Source organism: Symphalangus syndactylus, chromosome 5 (genome assembly GCF_028878055.3).
Source record: "Symphalangus syndactylus isolate Jambi chromosome 5, NHGRI_mSymSyn1-v2.1_pri, whole genome shotgun sequence".
NCBI lineage: Eukaryota > Metazoa > Chordata > Mammalia > Primates > Hylobatidae > Symphalangus > Symphalangus syndactylus.
The window spans coordinates 134989581-135010875 of NC_072427.2; the positions used below are offsets into that span (position 1 = coordinate 134989581).

Sequence of the window (21295 nt, forward strand, 5' to 3'; positions counted from 1 at the left end):
GGTTTCTGATATCAGCTTCCAAAGGAAGAATAAGGTACTTCTAAGTCAAGAGACTAAATCCAGATTCAATGTTTTAATCCAATTAATGAGGTAAAACACCTTGTACAGGGTTTAGTGTTCCTCAAAATTTGATATTCACTCAGAACTTCACAATGTGACCTTATTTGCAGATAGAGCATTTACAAGTGGAATTAGTTAAGTTAAAATGAGGTTATACTGGATTACAGTAGGCCTTAAATCCAATCACTGGTGTCCATTTTTTTCTGAATCCTAGTAATATTTCATAATAAAAGAAAATTTTAGAAGTAGAAAGATAAAAATGAGATGCAGAAATTAATAAATAGACTATATACCATAGAGGGAATAAGAAAGTAAAGAGCTACGTTTTTGTAAAGGTGCAAAGATATTACTAATAATGATACTGTGGAAAGGCAAACAAAGAAAAAGAGGAGACACAAATAAAACATCATTAAGGATGAAGAAGCTAATATAAGTACAGATATTATAATACTTACATAGGGATTTTAGATATTACAATTTAGAAACATATTAAATAGATATTTTTTCTAGACAATTATATATTACCAGATTTTATTATAAATCTATAGAAATATGAATATTTTTATAGTTACTTAAAAATGCAAAACCTTCAAAAATGCTCATCTCCCAAAGGCACCAAGTTCAGATATTTTTCGGGAAAGTCTGAAAAAATCTACAATGAACTGATGATTCATTCATAAATTATGCAAGTTATTCTCAGAAACAGAAAAAGGGAAAATTTTGTAATTCATTTCACAAAGCTAGTACAATCTTAATAATCACACTGGACAAGTTCAGTACAAGAAAAAAATTTGTAGGCTAATCTTATACATGCAAAAATTCTACCAAAAAATTGATATATTGAATCTAATAATGTATAAAAATTACAAATATGGTTTATTTTAAGCATGCAAGGATAGGTCAACATCAGAAAATCTATTGGTGTAATAGACGCTATTAACACAATAAAGGTAGAAAACCTTGTATATTCTTCTGACTACAAGCAGAAAAGTTATTTGGTTATATTATGCACATTCATCATTAAAATTTTGAGCAAGCTCATAATAGAAAATAACTTTCTTAATCTGATCGAGGTCATCTAAAGAAACTCTCACAAGAGTATATATTATAATTCATGATGATTCTTTGGAAGCATTCTTACTAAATACTAGAATAAAACTGCTATCACTATCAGTATTAATTTTGAGGTGAAGATCCTACTCAATGAAAAACTAGTTATAACAACAATAACAAAACATTAGAAAAGATGAAAATAAATTTGGATTTTTTCAATGGGAAAATTAAAAAAACATAAAATATTTTAACAAATACTGAAATTAATAAGAGAGTTTAGCAAAGTTGCTTATATAAGATCAGCATGCAAAACCATCAGCTGCTGTTTTTATCAAAATAAAATATAAAGATATACAAATTTAGTTTGCACTAACCACACTGTCTATGTAATATTTAATATGTTTTAACTTTAAAAAAAATAGATACATCTACCTCGGATTGCCGGCAGCACTAAGAGGATCAAGCTTTGTTCCAGCCTTAATCATCTTAATTCTTTTGAGGAAGTGTCATCTACCTGGTGAAAATGCCTCTTCAGGAACTGAGCTTATAGAGACAAAAGTCAAAGGGAAGGAAAATGAGTGCAAAGATATATACCAAAAGTCCACGGTTTTGAAAGATGATGAATTGAAAATTAAATTGTAATTGTCCTATTATATTACTTTTTTCAGAATTAGATAACATGCTGTACAACTTAATTGTTTTAAAAATCAATAGAGATATAATAGATGACTTTTTCTTGTCTTTAAGAACCTAAAAAAAAATCTCTTAACCCAAAAGAATAAAATGTTCACTAATGATATTTCTAAGGTATCAATGACACTTAAGTTTTCCTAGGAGGGACATCTATAACAGCCCCCTAAAGAAGATTCTTAGAGCCAGCTTTATTTTTATGTTGAAACAGCAATTTCTCTTAATTCATCAAAGTGAGGCTGTACTTCCTACATCTCCTTCTACTAATAGTTCTAAAAATTTTCTGTTATGAAAACCTATTTAATTCCACTAAATTTGTGCTTTGATATTGGAATTATTCAGATGCCTAAGTTCTCATTCTGTTATGTGAAGATTTAAATATTTTATTCAAGTTTATCACTTCCATGTGAGAGAAGCCTACATCTTCTTATTCTATTTAGGAATCGTTCTTTAACTCTTCTTATTCATTCTAGGCATGACTCCTATATAATAGATTACTCATAAATATACTCTCCTACTTTCAATTTTTTCTCTTCTTTATTAGTCATACATTTGCTCAATTTGTACAGAGTACTGACAAACTTAAGCAGGTTATTAAAAATCATGAGGCAAAGATTGTTGGATTTTTTTTTTCAGTAATTCAAATCCGGTGACTAAAGTCTTTCTTAAAAACATGTGTCTGATTCAAAGGATGAAAGGACAGTATTATAAAAACGCCAGCTCTTAAAGGCTGTTTGTAATGTCAGATATTGTCAAAGAACCACTTCTCAGATTCAGGACTCTTTAGACCAATGCTTATACCACCCATTGTGTCCTAAGGTAGAACACAAACACTAATTTTCCAAAAATAATCTTAGACAGTAGCTTCTGTTATGAAACAGTGGTTAGTAAAGGCTAAGGTACATAATAAAAGCTAAATCTACTTATATTATTATTTTGTAAATTATGGATAAAATTAAAAACTGAGGGATTTTAGACATAGAAAAGGACTTATTAATATAGGGCTTCTGGTAAAAGAGAACAGAATGAACAGACAAATACCTGTTTGTCTACTCCTTATTCTCCTTCCTGTTGAAATGACAATCAATATATAAGAATGACATAAATCCCTAATGAATGAAGAGAATGGAGTAAGGAAGGGTGGGAAAAGTGGGTGTCAATACACTATGGTTATTTATGTGTACTGTAAACGGAGTGAGAGTGTCTGCAGGGATACAACAGAGTGGAGGAAGCTGAAATACAGAATACACCTAGAAGGAGCCTGGAATGGAAGTATGAAACTGAGTTGCCAGTTCAAAGTGTGAGTTGGTAGCTGGAGAGAAAGCAGGCCTGTTAACTGAAGGACTTTGTACAGATGCTTTATAGGTTAATATGATTTCCCAAATGACCAGATGCATCATATGAAAAAAGAAAGCAACTGAGAAAGGCTGTATAGAACAGGTTTAGGGGGAAGGATGAAAAGTTAAGTTTCAGTTCCATGAAGTTTGAGACTTCAACTCAGGGCATATAAAAAATAACCAAGGTTCAAGCTGAGACTGGCTTTGAAACAAGAGAGAGGAACTAAAATCATTGGAAAGGGGGAGTTTAACTTTGATGTAGGTATGACTGCAGCAGTGAGATATTGTATTAAGATCTGATGACATGAAATTTGGAGCCACTTCCTTTGTGGTGGGAGGAAGTGAGGAGAATGGCCTGGAAACTAAAACAAGGAGAAAAGACTTACCTATATTCACAGAGCAGCAAGAAAAAGTAAACAGCCACTGCAAGAGAAGGTTTCAGGGGAAATCAGATTTTGCTGAGTGTGCCATGGTGAAGAGAATGCTCACTTCTGAACTGGAATCTGAGATAAAAAGAAGCAAATAGGATATATATGGAAGTTAGACTTATGGAAATTAGAAGAAGGGAAATGAGAGATAGCTTGGAATTCTGTGGCTATTTAGGTGACTGACATAAATGGGAGCAGAGGACATAATGAGGTTAGTTCTTATGGATTCAAGGCAGATAGTGTTGGTGAAACCATGAGTGTCAAAATTAGGCAAGGTGGTGACTGGGCTCCCTGGTGACCTCTTGTCATGGAGCAAAACTGAATAAGCAAAAACTTACTCAAGCTCCTGAGACCCATTCATCATCCCTATTGATAGATTTGAGATGATCTGAGAAAGCTGAGTCTTACTTTGTGGACAATTCACCCACTTGAACTCCCTCAATGGAGCATCATAGGCCCAGAGAGACATGGCTATGGACTTAGTACCTTGGCATCACTTTTATCCCCTCATGGAGGAGATGGCATTTTACTCTGAAAACGTAGGGTTCTCCTTTGACACTTCTTAGTGGGAGAAAGCAGGTCAGAGAAAGTGGGTGTTAGAGTGCTTTGGGATCCCTCATGACCTCTGTTGTTGGTATACATGAAGCCTGGGAGTTTAGTTCTTATTCTGAGCACTTGTACTTACTCTCATGAGGGTAGAGATAATGGCATGGCAGACAGACATGGAGAAGAGAAACAAGAGAACAGGTAGTGAGAAGTCAAGAGTCAGTAATTTTTTTACTTAATATTGTGGGGAGTATAAAGTTAATGAAACTAGAAATAGTGGTTTAATATATTACTTATAATTCAAAAATTAACCTATATTTACAGATGCTTACACAGTTTCTTTGTGAATCCACCTATGGTTTTATCTTAATTAATTTTTTATTTCAAAGCAATGAAATGTTGCTTTGTGGAGTCAGATAGCATTATATCAGGTAAATGGGTTTCTGCTAGATCTCCACATTATTGGGGAGATGCTTGAACACCTCAGAATACACACACCCTTAAGGTTCAAGGGCTGGGGTTGAGTTCTCCATAAGGAACTTTTCCTCCTCCCAGAAGGGCGATCATTGTGTAGATAGACATGGAGACAGAACCAGAATGCCTTCCATGGGTGGAAATAGTGCCATCAGAATCATTTATTATTATGAAATAAATATTATTTATCTACATTGAAAAAATACTACTACTCCTAAAATCATTAATTTCTCCTTCTAAAATCATTAACTTCTCCTCAGATGATTTTAAGACATTTGAGTAACAGCACATGAAGTGGTAAAGACCCTTTGTCTTTCTGGTATATTAGAGCAGCCTTTTAATCAGTCTCTGGAAGGACACTAGGGATTGCAGCTGAATAAATATATTAAGAATAACAAATCAGTTCAACACTGAGTAGAGTCCGAGGTGGGATTTTCTGTGGAAATTCTCTTATGTCTCTACTAACAATAAGGCAGACAAGACAAAGACTAAGTAATTAAAGAAAAGCTCGAAATGTTTTGTAACCAAAAGCTTGAAATGTTATGTAACCAGAATGTTACGTAACCAGAGCTGTTAGATCAGATACTTGCTGATTCATAGTGAACCTCCTCTTTGTGGGTCCTCTCATGCATCCTCATTTTCAGAATGTAAATAATTTGACTTTGTAGCCTTTCCAAAAAGGGTACTATCCCACTTCTCCTGGCATAAATCATACATTGACTGAACGTTCACCATCTAAAAATCACTCATGCTCCTTGAACCAAGGTCATTATCAGAGAAAGCTCCTGGTGGAAGAGGTAGGTTATAGATGTTAAAAGAGTATGATTTCTACATAAGAAAATATAGAAATTGACAGAATGGTTCTTATTTACTGGGCCTGGAGAATTCCTGTTCTGGCATTCTTAAATCCCTCAAATTTATTACCAAGGAGAAAAGGAAAAAGAGGCTAGCAGGCAGTAGGGTAAGCCATTGTTTGCTTGCCAAGGAACTGGAGAGTGCAGGTTTCAGGCCCCCTTGAGGAAATTCTCCTGAGCCCTTAGCCAGGAGAAGAGAGCAGAGAATGCTTTTCTGTAGGATCCCAAGAGGCATAAAAGAGGATGAGTAACTGGGTCCTGTGCCAAGTTCCCGACCCCTAAGCCTTCCCAACATGGAGAAACTACACCAATGTTTAAAAGTTTCTAGGTTGGAGGAACAAACTTGAGCATCAAGGGCAGATGATTTGTTAACACAGTCCTGTGCAGAGGGCTCCTTCAGAAGGCATCCCCTGTGATCCAAACACAGGGAGCACCTTCTACTTTCTGGCCTGATGCCATCAATGCATCCAGCTGCAATCCATCCTCAAACCTGGAATCCATCTCTTGACTTCTCAGCCAGACCACATTCCATCCCATCACTGTGTCCCACCCTGCCCAGAATGCATGCTGTTCTCCCAGAGTCTCATGGAAATGAGGCCTTGCACTGAAATAGGCTGTGGGAAACAAAAGGATAAGCAGGTCTGGACCAGTCTGTAATGGTAGCGGGTGACAACTACTTGTGGAAAAACACATGAGTTCATTAGGAAATAAGGTGACAGATCCCCAGCTGGTGAAGAACTAGAATGTCTATTATGCTCATACAATTGATGTTTTATTTTAATACACCAGAGCTACCATACAAAACTTCCCTCCATGTGAAAGGCTCCAGATAAAATTCCGCCATCCCTCCTCTCCTCACGTCCTCCTGCTCAGACCCACCTTCATGCCCCTAAACCAATCTGCATCATGCCTGTTTCAGAGAGTCATGGGAAGATGGGCAGTGCCTCCATTGTCACCATTCCCCACACCTCTGCACACTTCTGCCCCTTCCCCTCTAGACTCCACAACTTCACAGTCTTACTGTTGTAAATATTCCTGTACAGTTAGTAATGATCAAATGATCCTGTGGTCAGAGGCCTCTTTGGCAGTGTCTTCTTACCCTTAAGAAAGGTCATGAAATTCAGAAGGGGCAACTTTTCAAGGAGAGCTTTGGAGTCATTTCTGTGTGAGACACTATTGCATAATCTTGTAAGATTGCTTTTATATTTAAGGAATGATGTTACTTAACAAATGAACAAAAAATTTACAAATAAATTTTTTAACAATGTTTACATTGGCTTAATCATATCTTCTCTCTTCCATGTCCCTTCCCTTCTCCTCTTCCCTAGAGGTTACAAAAATATACACCACTTTCAGTTATCTAAGTTGTCTCCCCTCCTTCAAAGGGGAGAAAGGCTGGAGAGAACATGGAAAACATGAATCCAGTGATAATAACCTCAGTCAGCAATTAATCTCATCATCCAGTTTCTTCCAATGGAAGGGTTAACAGGAAAATGGTCAAAGGTTGACAAGAAGAAAGAATTGAGGAATTAAATGGTTAATTCACCAAATGTAAAATGCCCCCAAACTGGAAAAGCACTAAATTAGTTTTGAAGGAAGAACAGAAGGGAGGAGTGAGAGAACATAGGAAGAAAGAAAGGAGAGGAGAAAATAAAATAAGGTATAAACTAGTTTGAAGATTATAAAAACGCAAGGTTTTGTTTCTCTTTTTTATTGTAACTTAGATGAGGCTTCCAAAAACAATTATCTATGTAAAAATAATTTGTCCTAGAAGATTCTGGGAGGATAGCAGAGTAGGGAGCACCAGAAATCTGTCTTCCTACTTAGACAACAAATTCATTGGCAGATTATGTCTTATGTCACTATTTTGAAACTCTGGAGCCTATTGAAGGCTTACAACTTCCAAGGGAAGGCTTAGACATAAATTGAGGTTAATTTTGGTCAATTTCAGCCATTAGTAGAGTAGCAACTACTCATCCCCCACTACCAGTTCCATGGCAGGCAGCTGAGCACTTGTTCCAAGAGTAGCTTGCAAGCAATGTGTGGGGGCCAGGGCGGGCAAAATCATCCTGTCCTTCAAATTTCAGGTAGCTGTTCTCAGAATGCTGGTTGCTGCTTCTAACCACAAAGATGCAAACACATAAATTGGCAGCCATTGTTTTTGCACCTCCCCTCGTTGTTGCAATCCCTTCCCTCATCAATTGAAGTGATTTCCAGAGGATTTAAAGAGCCAGCACTACTTTTCCCCCTTTCATTTTTTTTATTTTTCTCCCTTTGGGAGCCAGACATTAAAGACTAAGATATTTAATAGCAACTGTATATATAGGGAAAATTAGAAAGGTACTGCACATGGCCAGGAAAAGACACAGGCTCAGAAAAGACCAGAGATGTCAAGTTTACACTTTATGCTGATCCCTGGCACAGAGGCAGCAAATAAGTATTAAAAACAACAACAGCAAACCCTAAGGAAGGGGAAATAACTGATTTATAGTTACAATATTTTTTAGATTCAAATGTCCAGCTTCCAACAAAAAGTCACAAGGCATATAAAGAAACAGAAAAGCATGGCCTATTCAAAGGAAGAAAATAAATCAATAGGAGTTGTTCCTAGAAAAGACCTGATGGTAGATCTACTAGACAAAAACTTTAAAACAACTCTCTTAAATATGCTAAGGAAAGATGTGGAGGAAGTCAAGAAAATCATGTGCAAACAAAATGGAAATATCAACAAAGAAATAGAACACTTGAAAAGAAACATTTCCGAAGCTGAAAATACAACATCTGGAATGAAAAATATACTAGAGGGATTCAAAGGCAGGTTCAAGCAGGCAGAAGAATCAGTACACTTAAAGACAGGACAATGGAAATTACTGAGTCTGAGGAACAGAAGAGTAGAAGATTGAGAAAAAGTTGAGAGATCCTAATGGACTTGTGGGACACCATTCATCAGACCAACATGCACATTGTGGAAGTCCAAGAAGGAGAAGAGTGAGAGGAAGAGGAAGAGAGAATATTTGAAGAAACAGTAGCTGAAAACTCCCTGTATTTGATTAATAATATGAATTTAAACATCCAAGCTCAACAAACTCCAAGTAAGATGAACTAAAAGAGATCCATACTTTGTCTTTTGAAAGACAAAGACAAAGAGAACATTTTAAGAGCAGCAAGAGAGAAGTGACTCATCACGTATCAGGGATTCTCAATGAGAGTAACAGGAGATTTCTCACCAGAAACTTTGGAGGCAAGAAGGCAGTGGGCAAGTACATTCAAAATGCTGAGAGAGAGAAAAAAATCAACCTGTGAACTGATACTTCTACATCTGGCAAAATCATCCTTTAAAAGTGAAGGAGAAATTAAGACATTCCTATATAAATAAAAGCTGAGCAAGTTCATTAACACTAGAACTTCCCTGAAAGAAATGCTCACAGGAGTCTTGCAGGGTGAAATAAAAAGACACTGGACAGTAAATTGAAGCTGTATGAAGAAATAAAGGTCTCAATAAAGGTAAATATGTGGGCAATTATAAAAGCTAGCATTATTATAACAATAGTTTATAACTCTACTTTTAACTTTCTACATTTTTTAAGAGACTAATATTATACAAAAATTATATTGACACTTTTGTTTGTAACTCCACATTTTGTTTTATGTGAAATTTAAAAGATTAATGTATTCAAAATAATTATTGGCCAGATGGGGTGGCTAACACCTGTAATCCCAGCACTTTGGGAGGCTGAGGCGGGCAGATCACTTGAGCTCATGAGTTTGAGACCAGCCTGGGAAACATGGCAAAACCCTGTCTCTACAAAAAAATACAGAAATTAGCTGGGCATGTCAGTGCACACCTGTGGTCTCAGCTACTCAGAAGGCTGAGGTGGGAGCATGGCTCGAGTCCAGGAGGTAGACGTTTCAGTGAACTGAGATTGTGCCACTGCACTTCAGCCTGGGTGATAGAGCCAGACCTTGTCTTAAAAAAAAATTATTAGTTTATGTTTTGGGCACACAGTGTACACAATGCCTAATAAGGATGGAATTTTGTGGTCAACAACCAAAAGAGTTGGGGATGGAGTTGTAAAACAGCAGAGTTGTGTATGTTATTGAAGTTAAACTGGTATAAATTCAAATTAAACTGTTATAATTTTAAGATTTTTAAATGTAATCCCCATAGTAACCACACCAAAAAAGCTATACAGTATACACAAAAAGAAATGAGAAAGAAATATAAATACTTAATTACTAAAAAAATTAAACACAAAAGAAGACAGTAATTCAGAAAAGGAGGGACAAAAAAAGCAACATAGAAAACAATATAAAACAAGTAAGAAGATGACAGAAATAAGTCTTTCCTTATCAGTAATTACTTTAAATTTAAATATATTAAACTCTCCAATCAAAAGACAGAGATTGGCAGAATGGATTAAAAAAATGAACCAACTCCATGTTGTCTACAAAAAACTCATGTAAGATGCAAAGACACAAATCGACTGAAAGTGAGTGATAGGTAAACAATAACCAAAAGAGAGCAGGAATGGCTATACTAATATGAGAAAAAATAGACTTTTAATTTTAAAAAGGTTAAAAAAGATAAAGACATTTCATATTAATAAAAGGCTCAATACAGCAAGATGATATAACAATTATAAACTGTTACCCACCTTAATAGCAGATCATCAATATATATGAAACAAAAACTTTGGATAGAATTGAATGGATAAATAGACTATTCTACAATAATAATTGGAGACTTCAATACCCTACTCTCAATAATAAATAGAATGACCAGACAGAAGATAAATTAGAAAATAGAGAACTTAAACAATGTAATAAACCAACTACATCTAACATATATCTAATAACAGCATACATATTCTTCTTAAGTGCACATGAGACATCTTTCAGGACAGAACATATGTTATACCACAAATTAAGTCTCCACAGATTTAAAATGATTGACATCATATGAAGTATCTTCTCCAATGAAAACAAGATGAAGTTAGAAATCAATAACAGAGGAAAGGTTGGAAAATGTATAAATTTGTGGAAATTAAGCAACATACTCTTAACAAATAGACAAGCTAAAATTTTTTAACAAAAATTAGAAAATAGAGAAAAATGAAAACAAAAACAGAATATATAAAAATGTTTGAAATGCTGTGAAAGCAGTGCTAAGGGGAAAATTTATAGCTATAAATTCTTACATGAAAACATTTTAAATTAACAATCTAACTTTTCATCTTAAGAAATAAGAAAAGGAAAGAAACTAAACCCATAGTTAGAAGAAAAAAGAAAATAATAAAAATTAGAGCAGCAATAAATGAAATACAGAATGGAAACACAATAGAGAAAATCAATGACAGCAAAAGTTGATTCTTTGAGAATATCAACAAAAATAATGCTTTAGCTAGATGGACAAAGAAAAACAGAGAGCAGACTCAGATTGCTAAAATCAGAAATGAAGGTGGAGACATTACTATTAGTACTAATTCTACAGAAATAAAAAAGATTATAAGAGAGTACTATGAACAGTTGCACAGCAACAAATTGGATATTCTAGATGAAATGAGCAAATTCCTAGAAAAACAAAACTTATCAAGACCAACTTATGAGGAAATAGAAAATGTGAATCAACCTATAAATAGTAAGGAGATTAAATCAGTAATCAAAAATTTTTAAATGAAGAAAAACCCTGGACCTGATGGCATCACTGGTGAATTTCACCAAACATTTAAAGAACTAACATTAATCCTTCCAAAACTTTTCAAAAAAGCTTGAAGGAGAGAATACTTTCTAACTCATTCTATGAGACCAGCCTCACCCTGCTACCAAATCCAGACAAAAACACTACAAGCAAAGAAAACTAAAGACCAATGGCCTTTATGAACATTGAGGCAAAAATCTTCAACTAAATACTAGTGAACGAAATTTATCAGCATTTAATATTAAAATGGATTAGAAACATAACCAAGTGGAATTCATTCCTGGAATGCAAAGATAGTTCAAAATATGAAAACTGATGAAAAAAAAACACACACCACATTAACAGAATGAAGGAAAAAAACCACATGAACATCTTAATTGATGCAGAAGAAAATATTTGACAACATTCAACACACTTTCATGATAAAGACATTCAACACACAAGAGAAAATGGAAACTACCTCAACATAATAAAAGCCATATATGAAAAGCCCATAGCAATCATCATACTCAATGGTGAAATACTGAAATCCTTTTCTCTAAGGTCAGGAATATGGCAAGGATGCCCGCTTTTACTACATTTATTCAACATAGTGCTGAAAGTTTTGGCCAGAGCAATTAAACAAGAAAAAGAAATAAAGAGCACCTAAGTCAGAAAGTAAGAAGTAAAATTATCTCGGTTCACAGATGATATTATCTCTTATGTAGAAAACCATAAGAATTCTGGATGCAAAAATCTTCAACAAAATACCTGCAAATGAAATCCAGCAGTACATCAAAAACTGTATCCACCACAGTCAAGCTGGCTTCATCCATGGGATGCAAGGTTGGTTCAACATATGCAAATCAACAAAGGTGATTCATCATATAAAGAGAACTAAAGACAAAAACCACATGATTATCTCAATAGATGCAGACAAGGCCTTTGATAAAATTCAACATCTCTTCAAGTTAAGAACTCTCAATAAACTAGGTGTTGAAGGAACATACCTCAAAATAATAAGAGCCATCTATGACAAACATACAGCCAATATCATACTGAATGGGGAAAAGCTGGAAGCATTCTCCTCGAAAGCCAGCACAAGACAAGGATGCCCTCTCACCACTCCCATTGAACATAGTATTAGAAGTTCTGGCCAGGGCAATCAAGAGAGAGAAAGAAATAAAGAGTATTCAAATAAGAAGAGAGGAAGTCAAATAATCTTTGCTTGCAGATGACATGGTTCTTTATCTAGAAAACCCCATTGTCTCAGCCAAAAACCTTCTTAAACTGATAAGCAACTTCAGCAAAGGCTCAGGATACAAAATCAATGTGCAAAGATCACTAGCATTCCTATACACCAACAACAGGCAAGCTGAGAGTCAAATCATGAATGAACTCTCATTCACAATTGCCACAAAAAACAATAAAATACCTAAGAATACAGCTAACAAGGGAAGTGAAGGACATCTTTAAGGAGAACTACAAACCACTGCTCAAAGAAATCAGAGAGGACACAAACAAATGAAGAGCTATTCCATGCTCATAGATAGTAAGAATCAATATTGTTAAAATGGCCATACTGCCCAAACCAATTTATAGATTCAATGCTATTCACATTAAACTGCCATTGACACTTTTTACAGAATTAGAAAAAAAATTGGAAAATTCATATGGAACCAAAAGGAGCCCAAATAGCCAAGGAAGTCCTAAGCAAAAAGAACAAAGCTAGAGGCATCACATTTCCCAACTTCAAATTATACTACAAGGCTATAGTAACCAAAATAGAATAATACTGGTACAAAAATAGGCACATAGAACAACGGAACAGAATAGAGAACCAAGAAATAAGACTGCACACCTACACCCATCTGATCTTTGACAAACCTGACAAAAATAAGCAATAGGGAAAGGCTTTCCTATTTAATAAATGGTACTGGGAGAACTGGCTAGCCATATGCAGAAAATTGAAACTGGACCTTTTCTTACACCTTATACAAAAATTAAGTCAAGATGGATTAAATATTTAAATATAAAACCCAAAACTATAAAACCCTCAAAGAAAACCTGGGCAATACCATTCAAGACATAGGCACAGGCAAAGATTTCGTAACGAAGATGCCAAAAGTGATCGCAACAAAAGCAAAAATTGACAAATGGGATCTAATTAAACTAAAGAGCTTCTGCACAGCAAAAGAAACTATCAACAGAGTAAACATACAACCTGCAGAATGGGAGAAAATATTTGCAATCTATCAGTCTGACAATGTTCTAATATCCAGCATCTATAAGGAACTTAAATTTATAAGAAAAAAGAAACCATTAAAAAGTGAGCAAAAGACATGAGACACGAGCAGACACTCCTTAAAAGCATACATACATGCAGCCAACAAAGGATACGAACAAAGCCCAACATCACCGATCATTAGAGAAATGCAAATGAAAACCACAATGAGATACCATCTCACATCCATCAGAATAACTATTATCAAAAAGTCAAAAACTAACAAATGATGGTGAGGTTGTGCAGAACAAGGGAGACTTTTACACTGTTGGCAGAAGTGTAAATTAGTTCAACTGTGGTGATTCCTCAAGACTTAGAGGCAGAAATACCATTTGACCCAGCAATCCCACTATTGGGAAAATACCTGAAGAAATATAAGTCATTCTGTTGTAAAATACATAGATGTGCATGTTTACTGCAGCACTATTCATAATAGCAAAGACATGGAATCAACTTAAATGCCCATTAGTGATAGACTGGATAAAGTAAATGTGGTACATATACACTATGGAATACTGTGCAGCCACGAAAAGGAATGATATCATATCCTTTGCAGGGACGTGGATGGAGTTGCAACCCATTATCCTCAGCAAACTAATGCAGGAACAGAAAACCAATACCACGTGTCCTCACTTATAAGTGGGAGCTGAATGATGAGAGCACATGGACACATGGGGAGAAACAACACACACTGGGGCCTGTCAGAGGGTTGTGGGTGGGAGGAGTGAGAACATCAGGAAGAATAACGAATGTATCAAAATATGTCACGTACTGCATAAATATATATATACCTACTATGTATCCATAAAAATTAAACATTTAAAACACTAATAAAAGAGATAAAACATTAGTAAATGGGAAAACATTCTGTGTTCATGGATTGAAAGACTTAATATTGTTAAAAAAATCCATGCTATCCAAAGCCATGTGTAGATTTAACACAATTTCTATGAAAATTTCAATGACATTTTATATAAAGATAGGAAAACCCCATTTAAAATTTATATAAAATCCTAATACATACTGAATGGCTAAAAAAAAAAAATCTTGAAGAACGCAATTGGATGCTTCACATTTCTTGATTTCAAAACATATTGCAAAGCAACTGTAATTAAGATGGTGTTTTACTGGCATGAATATATATTTATGTAAACCAATGAAACAGAATAGAGAGCTCAGATATAAACTTTTGAATATACAGACAAACGATTTTCAACAAGGGTGCCAAGATTACACTATAGGGAAAGGAGAGTCTCTTCAACAAATGGTGTCAGGAAAATGGAATACCCACATGCAAAGCAATGAAGTTGGGCCCTTACCTTACACTATATGCAAAAATTAACTCAAAATGGATTAAATTCCTAAATGTAAGACCTTAAACTTCAGAATAAAATGAAGGAGAAAGTTTTAGGGCATTGAATTTGGCAATAACTTTTAAAATATGATACCAAAAACACACGCAGTGAAATAAAAAATACACAAATGGGACTACATAAAACTTAAAAATCCCAAAACAACAAAATGTAAAAAACAGAATTATTATATGCACCAGTAATCCTTCTTCTGAGTGTATATTCAAAATAATTCAAAATGAGATCTTGAAGAGATATTTATTTGCACATTCATGTTCATTCATTGCAGCATTATTTACAATAGGCAAGATGTAGAAGAAACCCAAATGGCTAGTGATGAATGAAGAAAACATTATATATACATATAGGTATGTATATATATATTTTAAGATACATGGTGTGTGTATATGTAGAGAGACAACATACACACACACGCACACACGCACACACGCTAAAATATTATTCAACCTTAAAAAAACTTCTTGTTTGAGGGTCTTCACAAGCCAAACCCAGCCCTTATTTTTAGTCAATTTCTCAATTCACCTATAAGTACCTGCAGACTTATGGAACCAATGTTCCCAGAAAAAAGCTCTCTGCCCTCCTGTATGACTTTTCTTAAGCTGGAATGTCCTCCCTCATCTCTAGGTCATAAGAGATGGCTTATTCCAAATAATATCATTTTGATATTTTCTCAAGATACCCCTACTTTAAATAATTTCTCCCACCCTGCTGTACCACTGGAGAATATGTGTATAGTGATAACTGATAACTCTTCTCTATATTTCCCCTAGTCTTCTAGATAACTATTCCACACCTCTCTTCTAGATCTTAGGATAAAATTCTAAGGGCTCAGAACACAAGTGTGTAGAAAACACAGAACATAAAATATATATTTATCATGACCATCAAAATATTTCTCCCTGAAATATGTAAACATTTTGTATATAAAAGAAATGTTGATACTACAGAATCTCAGTGGTTCTTACCTGGATTTAGACATGCTGACATTAGAGAATATCGATAGTTCCTACCTGGATTTAGAACCTACAGCAACTCCAACAAGTCTATCCGTTTTCTGTTGTTAAAGTCTCTTTTTAAAGAGTTAGTAATTTTTTTTTATGAGTCCAATGATGATTACCCAATTAGGTCTTTGTACTAGGTAAACAGAAAACAGAATATTTAGCTAATTCTAGGAATTCACTCCAGGCTCCTATATCTTAAAGGTTATATTACTAATTTCTCAGAACTAACATATCATTTTATGTTAATGTTAAAATAAATTTTGTTTCTGGGAATGACTTGTATTATATTGTTTATTAAATTGTTATTATTAAATTAAACATAAGATTCTTTTTTCTTTAGAAATACAAATACAACAGATTATTCAAAGTATTTAAACTCTTCCAACTAGTAGAGAAGTATCAAATAGATGCAATAAAAAATGATAAATGGGATATCACCACCGATTGCACAGAAATACAAACCACCACCAGAGAATATAAACACCTCTACACAAATAAACTAGAAAATCTAGAAGAAATATATAAATTCCTGGACACATACACTCTCTCAAGACTAAACCAGGAAGAAGTTGGATATCTGCAAAGACCAATAACAGGCCCTGAAATTGAGGCAATAATTAATAGCCTACCAACCAAAAAAAGTGCAGAACCACACAGATTCACAGCCTAATTCTACCAGAGGTACAAGGAGGAACTGGTACCATTCCTTCTGAAACTATTCCAATCGATAGAAAAAGAGGGAATCCTCCCTAACACGTTTTATGAGGCCAGCATCATCCTGATACCAAAGCCTGGCAGAGACCCAACCAAAAAAGAGAATTTCAGACCAATATCCTTGATGAACATTGATGCAAAAATCCTCAATAAAATACTGGCAAACTGAATCCAGCAGCACGTCAAAAAGCTTATCCACCACAATCAAGTGGGCTTCATCTCTGGGATGCAAGGCTGGTTCAACATACTCAAATCAATAAATGTAATCCAGCATATAAACAGAACCAAAGACTCAAACCACATGATTATCTCAATAGATGCAGAAAAGGCCTTTGACAAAATTCAACAACCCTTCATGCTAAAAACTCTCAATAAATTAGGTATTGATGGGGCATATCTCAAAATAATAAGAGCTATCTATGACAAACCCACAGCCAATATCATACTGAATGGGCAAAAACTGGAAGCATTCCCTTTGAAAACGGGCACAAGACAGGGATGCCCTCTCTCACCACTCCTATTCAACATAGTGCTGGAAGTTCTGGCCAGGGCAATCAGGCAGGAGAAGGAAATAAAAGGTATTCAATTAGGAAAAGAGGAAGTCAAATTGTCCCTGTTTGCAGATGATATGATTGTATATCTAGAAAACCCAAGTGAAATGAAATTATAGTGCAGTAGTGGAGGAGATCGCGGTTTGCGGTAGGGGAGATGACCAAGACTTACAATTCCATTTTTACTGAAATATTGAATTAACTGATGAAAAGGTGTTTTTCTCCTTGAACTGTTTGATGACTGTGGGAGTAGAAGTATATCTTTATGTTAAAAGAAAAACATTCTCAGCTTAAAGGCTATATAAAGGCAAAAGGGAGTATTTTTTTCACAGCTAAGTAGCTGGCATCATTCAACAGTTACTAAGCACCTCCCAGGAGATGCTATGCTAGTCATGTTCTTCAGCGTAAAGAGATAAATGATGCTTCCTCTGAACTGAGTGACTAGAAGAAGTAAGTCATTTAAACTTTCTTAGCCTCAGTTTCCTTATTTGCTAAGTGAGGATAATAATATTTATCTCATATGTTATGAAAATCTTCAACACAATGAACTAGCACTGTAAACCTCAATTTTATTTACACGTAGTTTCCCCTTAAAGCTTGTAGGAGAGTTACCATTTATTAAGGTTCTCAAAAGTATTCAAGAGCACTTATAAGATTAAAAGGGGCGGCTGGGCACGGTGGCTCATGTCTGTAATCCCAGCAGTTTGGGAGGCTGAGACAGGCGGATCACAAGGTCAGGAGATCGAGATCATCCTGGCTAACACGGTGAAACCCCGTCTCTACTAAACAAAATACAAAAAGTTAGCTGGGTGTAGTGGCGGGCCCCTGTAGTCTCAGCTACTCGGGAGGCTGAGGCAGGAGAATGGCGTGAACCCAGGAGGCCGAGCTTGCAGTGAGCCGAGATCGCACTACTGCACTCCAGCCTGGGCGACAGAGCGAGACTCCGTCTCAAAAAAAAAAAAAAAAAAAAGATTAAAAGGGGCAAAAATTAAGTTAAACTTAATATAATAAAAGTTAAACATATAGTTATTTTTTAGGAGACCAAAAAATAAAAAATAAAAAAGGAAACTCTTAGCTGTGCTTTTGCAAAGGACAGTAACACTTTGTTAGCCCGGTAGAGGGCACTGAGGACAGTGAAGCCATGTCTGCTGTTTAAGGAAGAAGTTTCTTTCATAAGGAGATTGTCAAGAGGAAATCATCAGGAAGGGGAAGTTAACTTATCTAAGAGAGATTTTGGGAAGGGAGAGGTTGCAGTTCATTCTTGGTTGTGTTCTCTGATAAGTGCCTGACATGTATTTGTCATTGTAATTGATTTTCAGTGGTGGTTGTATCCTGTCTGCAAACTACACACACAAGAGGCAAGCTGACATTTGTTATCAACTTGAATTTTTACCCAGGGAAAAGGTTAGCATGCAGGAGAATTGGGGGACTTGCAGGTAGCGATAATATTTTCCTAAAAGTTGGCTTAAAATCTTCAACAATTCAGTGGAAATGATGGATGCATCTGATATAGTAACAGACATATACAATAACAATCACACACACTCACTAAACATGCATGTACACTCACACTATTCCCCGCATGCTCATACTCACATGCTCACTCACACGCACACACCCATGCATCGTTATCATGTAAGATGCTTACCATTGTGACTCCTGCTTTACATGTGATATTGAGCAGCTCTGTATTTTGATAGAACTCTCACAGGATGAATTCATCACTAAAGCACCCTGTGAAGCTAAATGTGCTATTTCATTTAATTACTGAAGGATATATTCTTAATACAACAGATGTAATTTAAATTGATACTCTGTTGTTCTCATTAATGACAATAACCCATCAGGACCTGCTGTTTCTTGAGACGATTTTCAGTTAGATCTAATAAAAACCTATCAATAGGCAGTATAAATAGGGAATGCTTGTCTTACTGTTTGCAAAAGATTGACAAAAAGCTCTAAGTCATTTCATAGCTGAGCCAGATCATTGAAATGTAAATTTTTAAAAACTTTTAAAACACTGCCCTCTTTAGGACTATTTAAGATTAACATTTTGTTAGTCATAAGCTTACATGATGCCCACATCTCTGTGAACAGCAAGATCCCAAGATTTGGGATGGAGCAACTCAAGCTAAGGGCCCACATACACGCTAAAAGGATGGAGTGGAGCTGCCATAAAGTTATGCCTTATGCAAATAAGATGCCCACCCCTCATTTTTTTTTTTTTTATAAAAGTCTTTGGATTCAACAGTAAAAACGGCAACACTCTTCCAGACCCCCTCTCCACAGTGGAGGGCCTTCTACTTTAGCTTATTAAGCTTTCACTCCAACGTCACCCTTGGTGTCTGCACTCCTTAACTTTCCTGGTCGTAAGACAAAGAACTCCTGGGTACTACTTTAGGCAACAAGAGATTGCTACATTGCGGTGCATTGGCGAGACTGTAACAATGTGATTTTCAATGTTGCAGGTGGGGGGGACTGGTTGGAGGTGATTAGATCATAGAATTTGATCCGTCATAAATAGATTAGCACCATCACTTAGTAATCAGTGAATTCTCACAGTTAGTTTACATCAGATCTGGTTGCTTAAAAGAATGGGATTTCCCCTCTTCTCTCCCTTTTGCACCTGCTCTCACCGTGTGACATGCAGGCTTCTTCTGTCACCTTCCACCATGATGGTAAGCTTCCTGAGGCCTCACTAGAAGCAGATGCCACTATCATGCTTTCTGTAAAGTCTGCAGAACCATGACCCGATTAAACCTCTTTTCTTCATTAATTACTTAGTGTCAGATATTTACTCATAGAAAAGCAATTACACTAATACTTGAAGTATGTTATTTCAATGAATAATTTCAACTGTAATGGGAATGGGAAGATGCAAGTTCTATTCCATCAGTCTGTTTTGTGCTTGTGGCTCTCTCACTTTCACTCACAGAGTCATTATTGTCAATTTTTTTCAATAGGAATTTTGGACATTCTTTCCAAGGAGTTGAGTCTCATGTAAATATTCTCAGGACCAGGCAAAATTTGAGATTATTTCCTTCTTAGGATTATTTAGACACTTCTAATCAACGAGATTGTGTTGTTTTTATTTTATTTGTGGTTACATAGTAGACATATATATTAAGGGGGTATATGAAATATTTTGATACAGGCATGCAACGTAAAATAAGCACATCATGGAGAATGTTTTATTTATTCCCTCAAACATTTGTCCTTTGGTTTATAAACGATCCAATTACACTCTTTCGGTTGCTTTAAAATGTAAAATTAAGTTATTATTGACTAAAGTCATCCTGTTGTGCTATAAAATATTAGTTCTTATTTATTCTTTCTGTTTTTGTTTGTATTCATTAACCATCCCCACCCACCCCCTACTCCCACTACCTTTCCCAGCCTCTGGTAAACATTCGTCTACTGTCTGTGTCCAATTGTTTTGATTTTTAGATACCACAAATAAATAAGAACATGTGATATATCTCTTTCTATGCTTGGCTTATTTCACATAACACAATAATCTCCAGTTCCATCCATGTTGTTGCATATTACTGAATCTCATTTGTTTATGGCTGAATAGTAATCCATTGTGTACATGTACCACATTTTCCTTATTCATTCATCTGTTGATGGATACTTAGGTTGCTTTCAAATCTTAGCTACTGTAAACAGTGCCACAACAAACATAAAAGTGCAGATATCTCTTAGATGTACTGATTTCCACTCTTTTGGGTATACACCTAGCAGTGATATTGCTGGATCGTATGGTAGCTCAATTTTTAATTTTTTGAGGAACCTCTAAACTGTTCTCCATAGTGATGGTACTAATTTACTTTCTCACCAATAGTGTACAAGGGTTCCCTTTACTCCACATCCTCACCTGCATTTGCTATTGCCTGTCTTTTGGATTTAATCCATTTTAACTGGGGTGAGATAATATCTCATTGTAATTCTGATTTGCATTTCTCTGATGATCAATGATGTTGAACACCTTTTCATATATCTCTTTTCCATTTTTATGTCTTCTTTTGAGAAATGTCTATTCAGAAATTTTGCCCATTTTTGGATTGGATTATTACACTTTTTCTTATAGTTGTTTGAGCTCTTTATATATTCTGGTTATTCATCTTTTGTCAGTGGGTAGTTTGCAAATACTTTTCTGCCATTCTGTGGACTGCCTTTTTACTTTGTTGATTATATCCTTTGCTGTGCAGAAGCTTTTTAACTTGATGTGATCTCATTTGTCCCCTATTACT

At 35.4% G+C, this 21295-nt stretch overlaps 1 protein-coding gene across 5 annotated transcripts in view; it reads left to right on the top strand.

The window, feature by feature from the left end:
- SLCO1A2 (solute carrier organic anion transporter family member 1A2) overlaps positions 1-6713 on the top strand; it is a 62636-nt gene extending 55923 nt beyond the window's left edge. For all 5 annotated transcript variants that reach the window (XM_055280426.2, XM_055280428.2, XM_055280430.2 and 2 more), the window contains one exon: positions 1536-6713. In XM_055280426.2, coding sequence (XP_055136401.1) covers positions 1536-1755 — 220 coding nt within the window. In that variant the 3' untranslated portion in view covers positions 1756-6713. The remainder of the gene's footprint in view (positions 1-1535) is intronic.
- The last annotated feature ends 14582 nt before the right edge of the window (positions 6714-21295 follow it).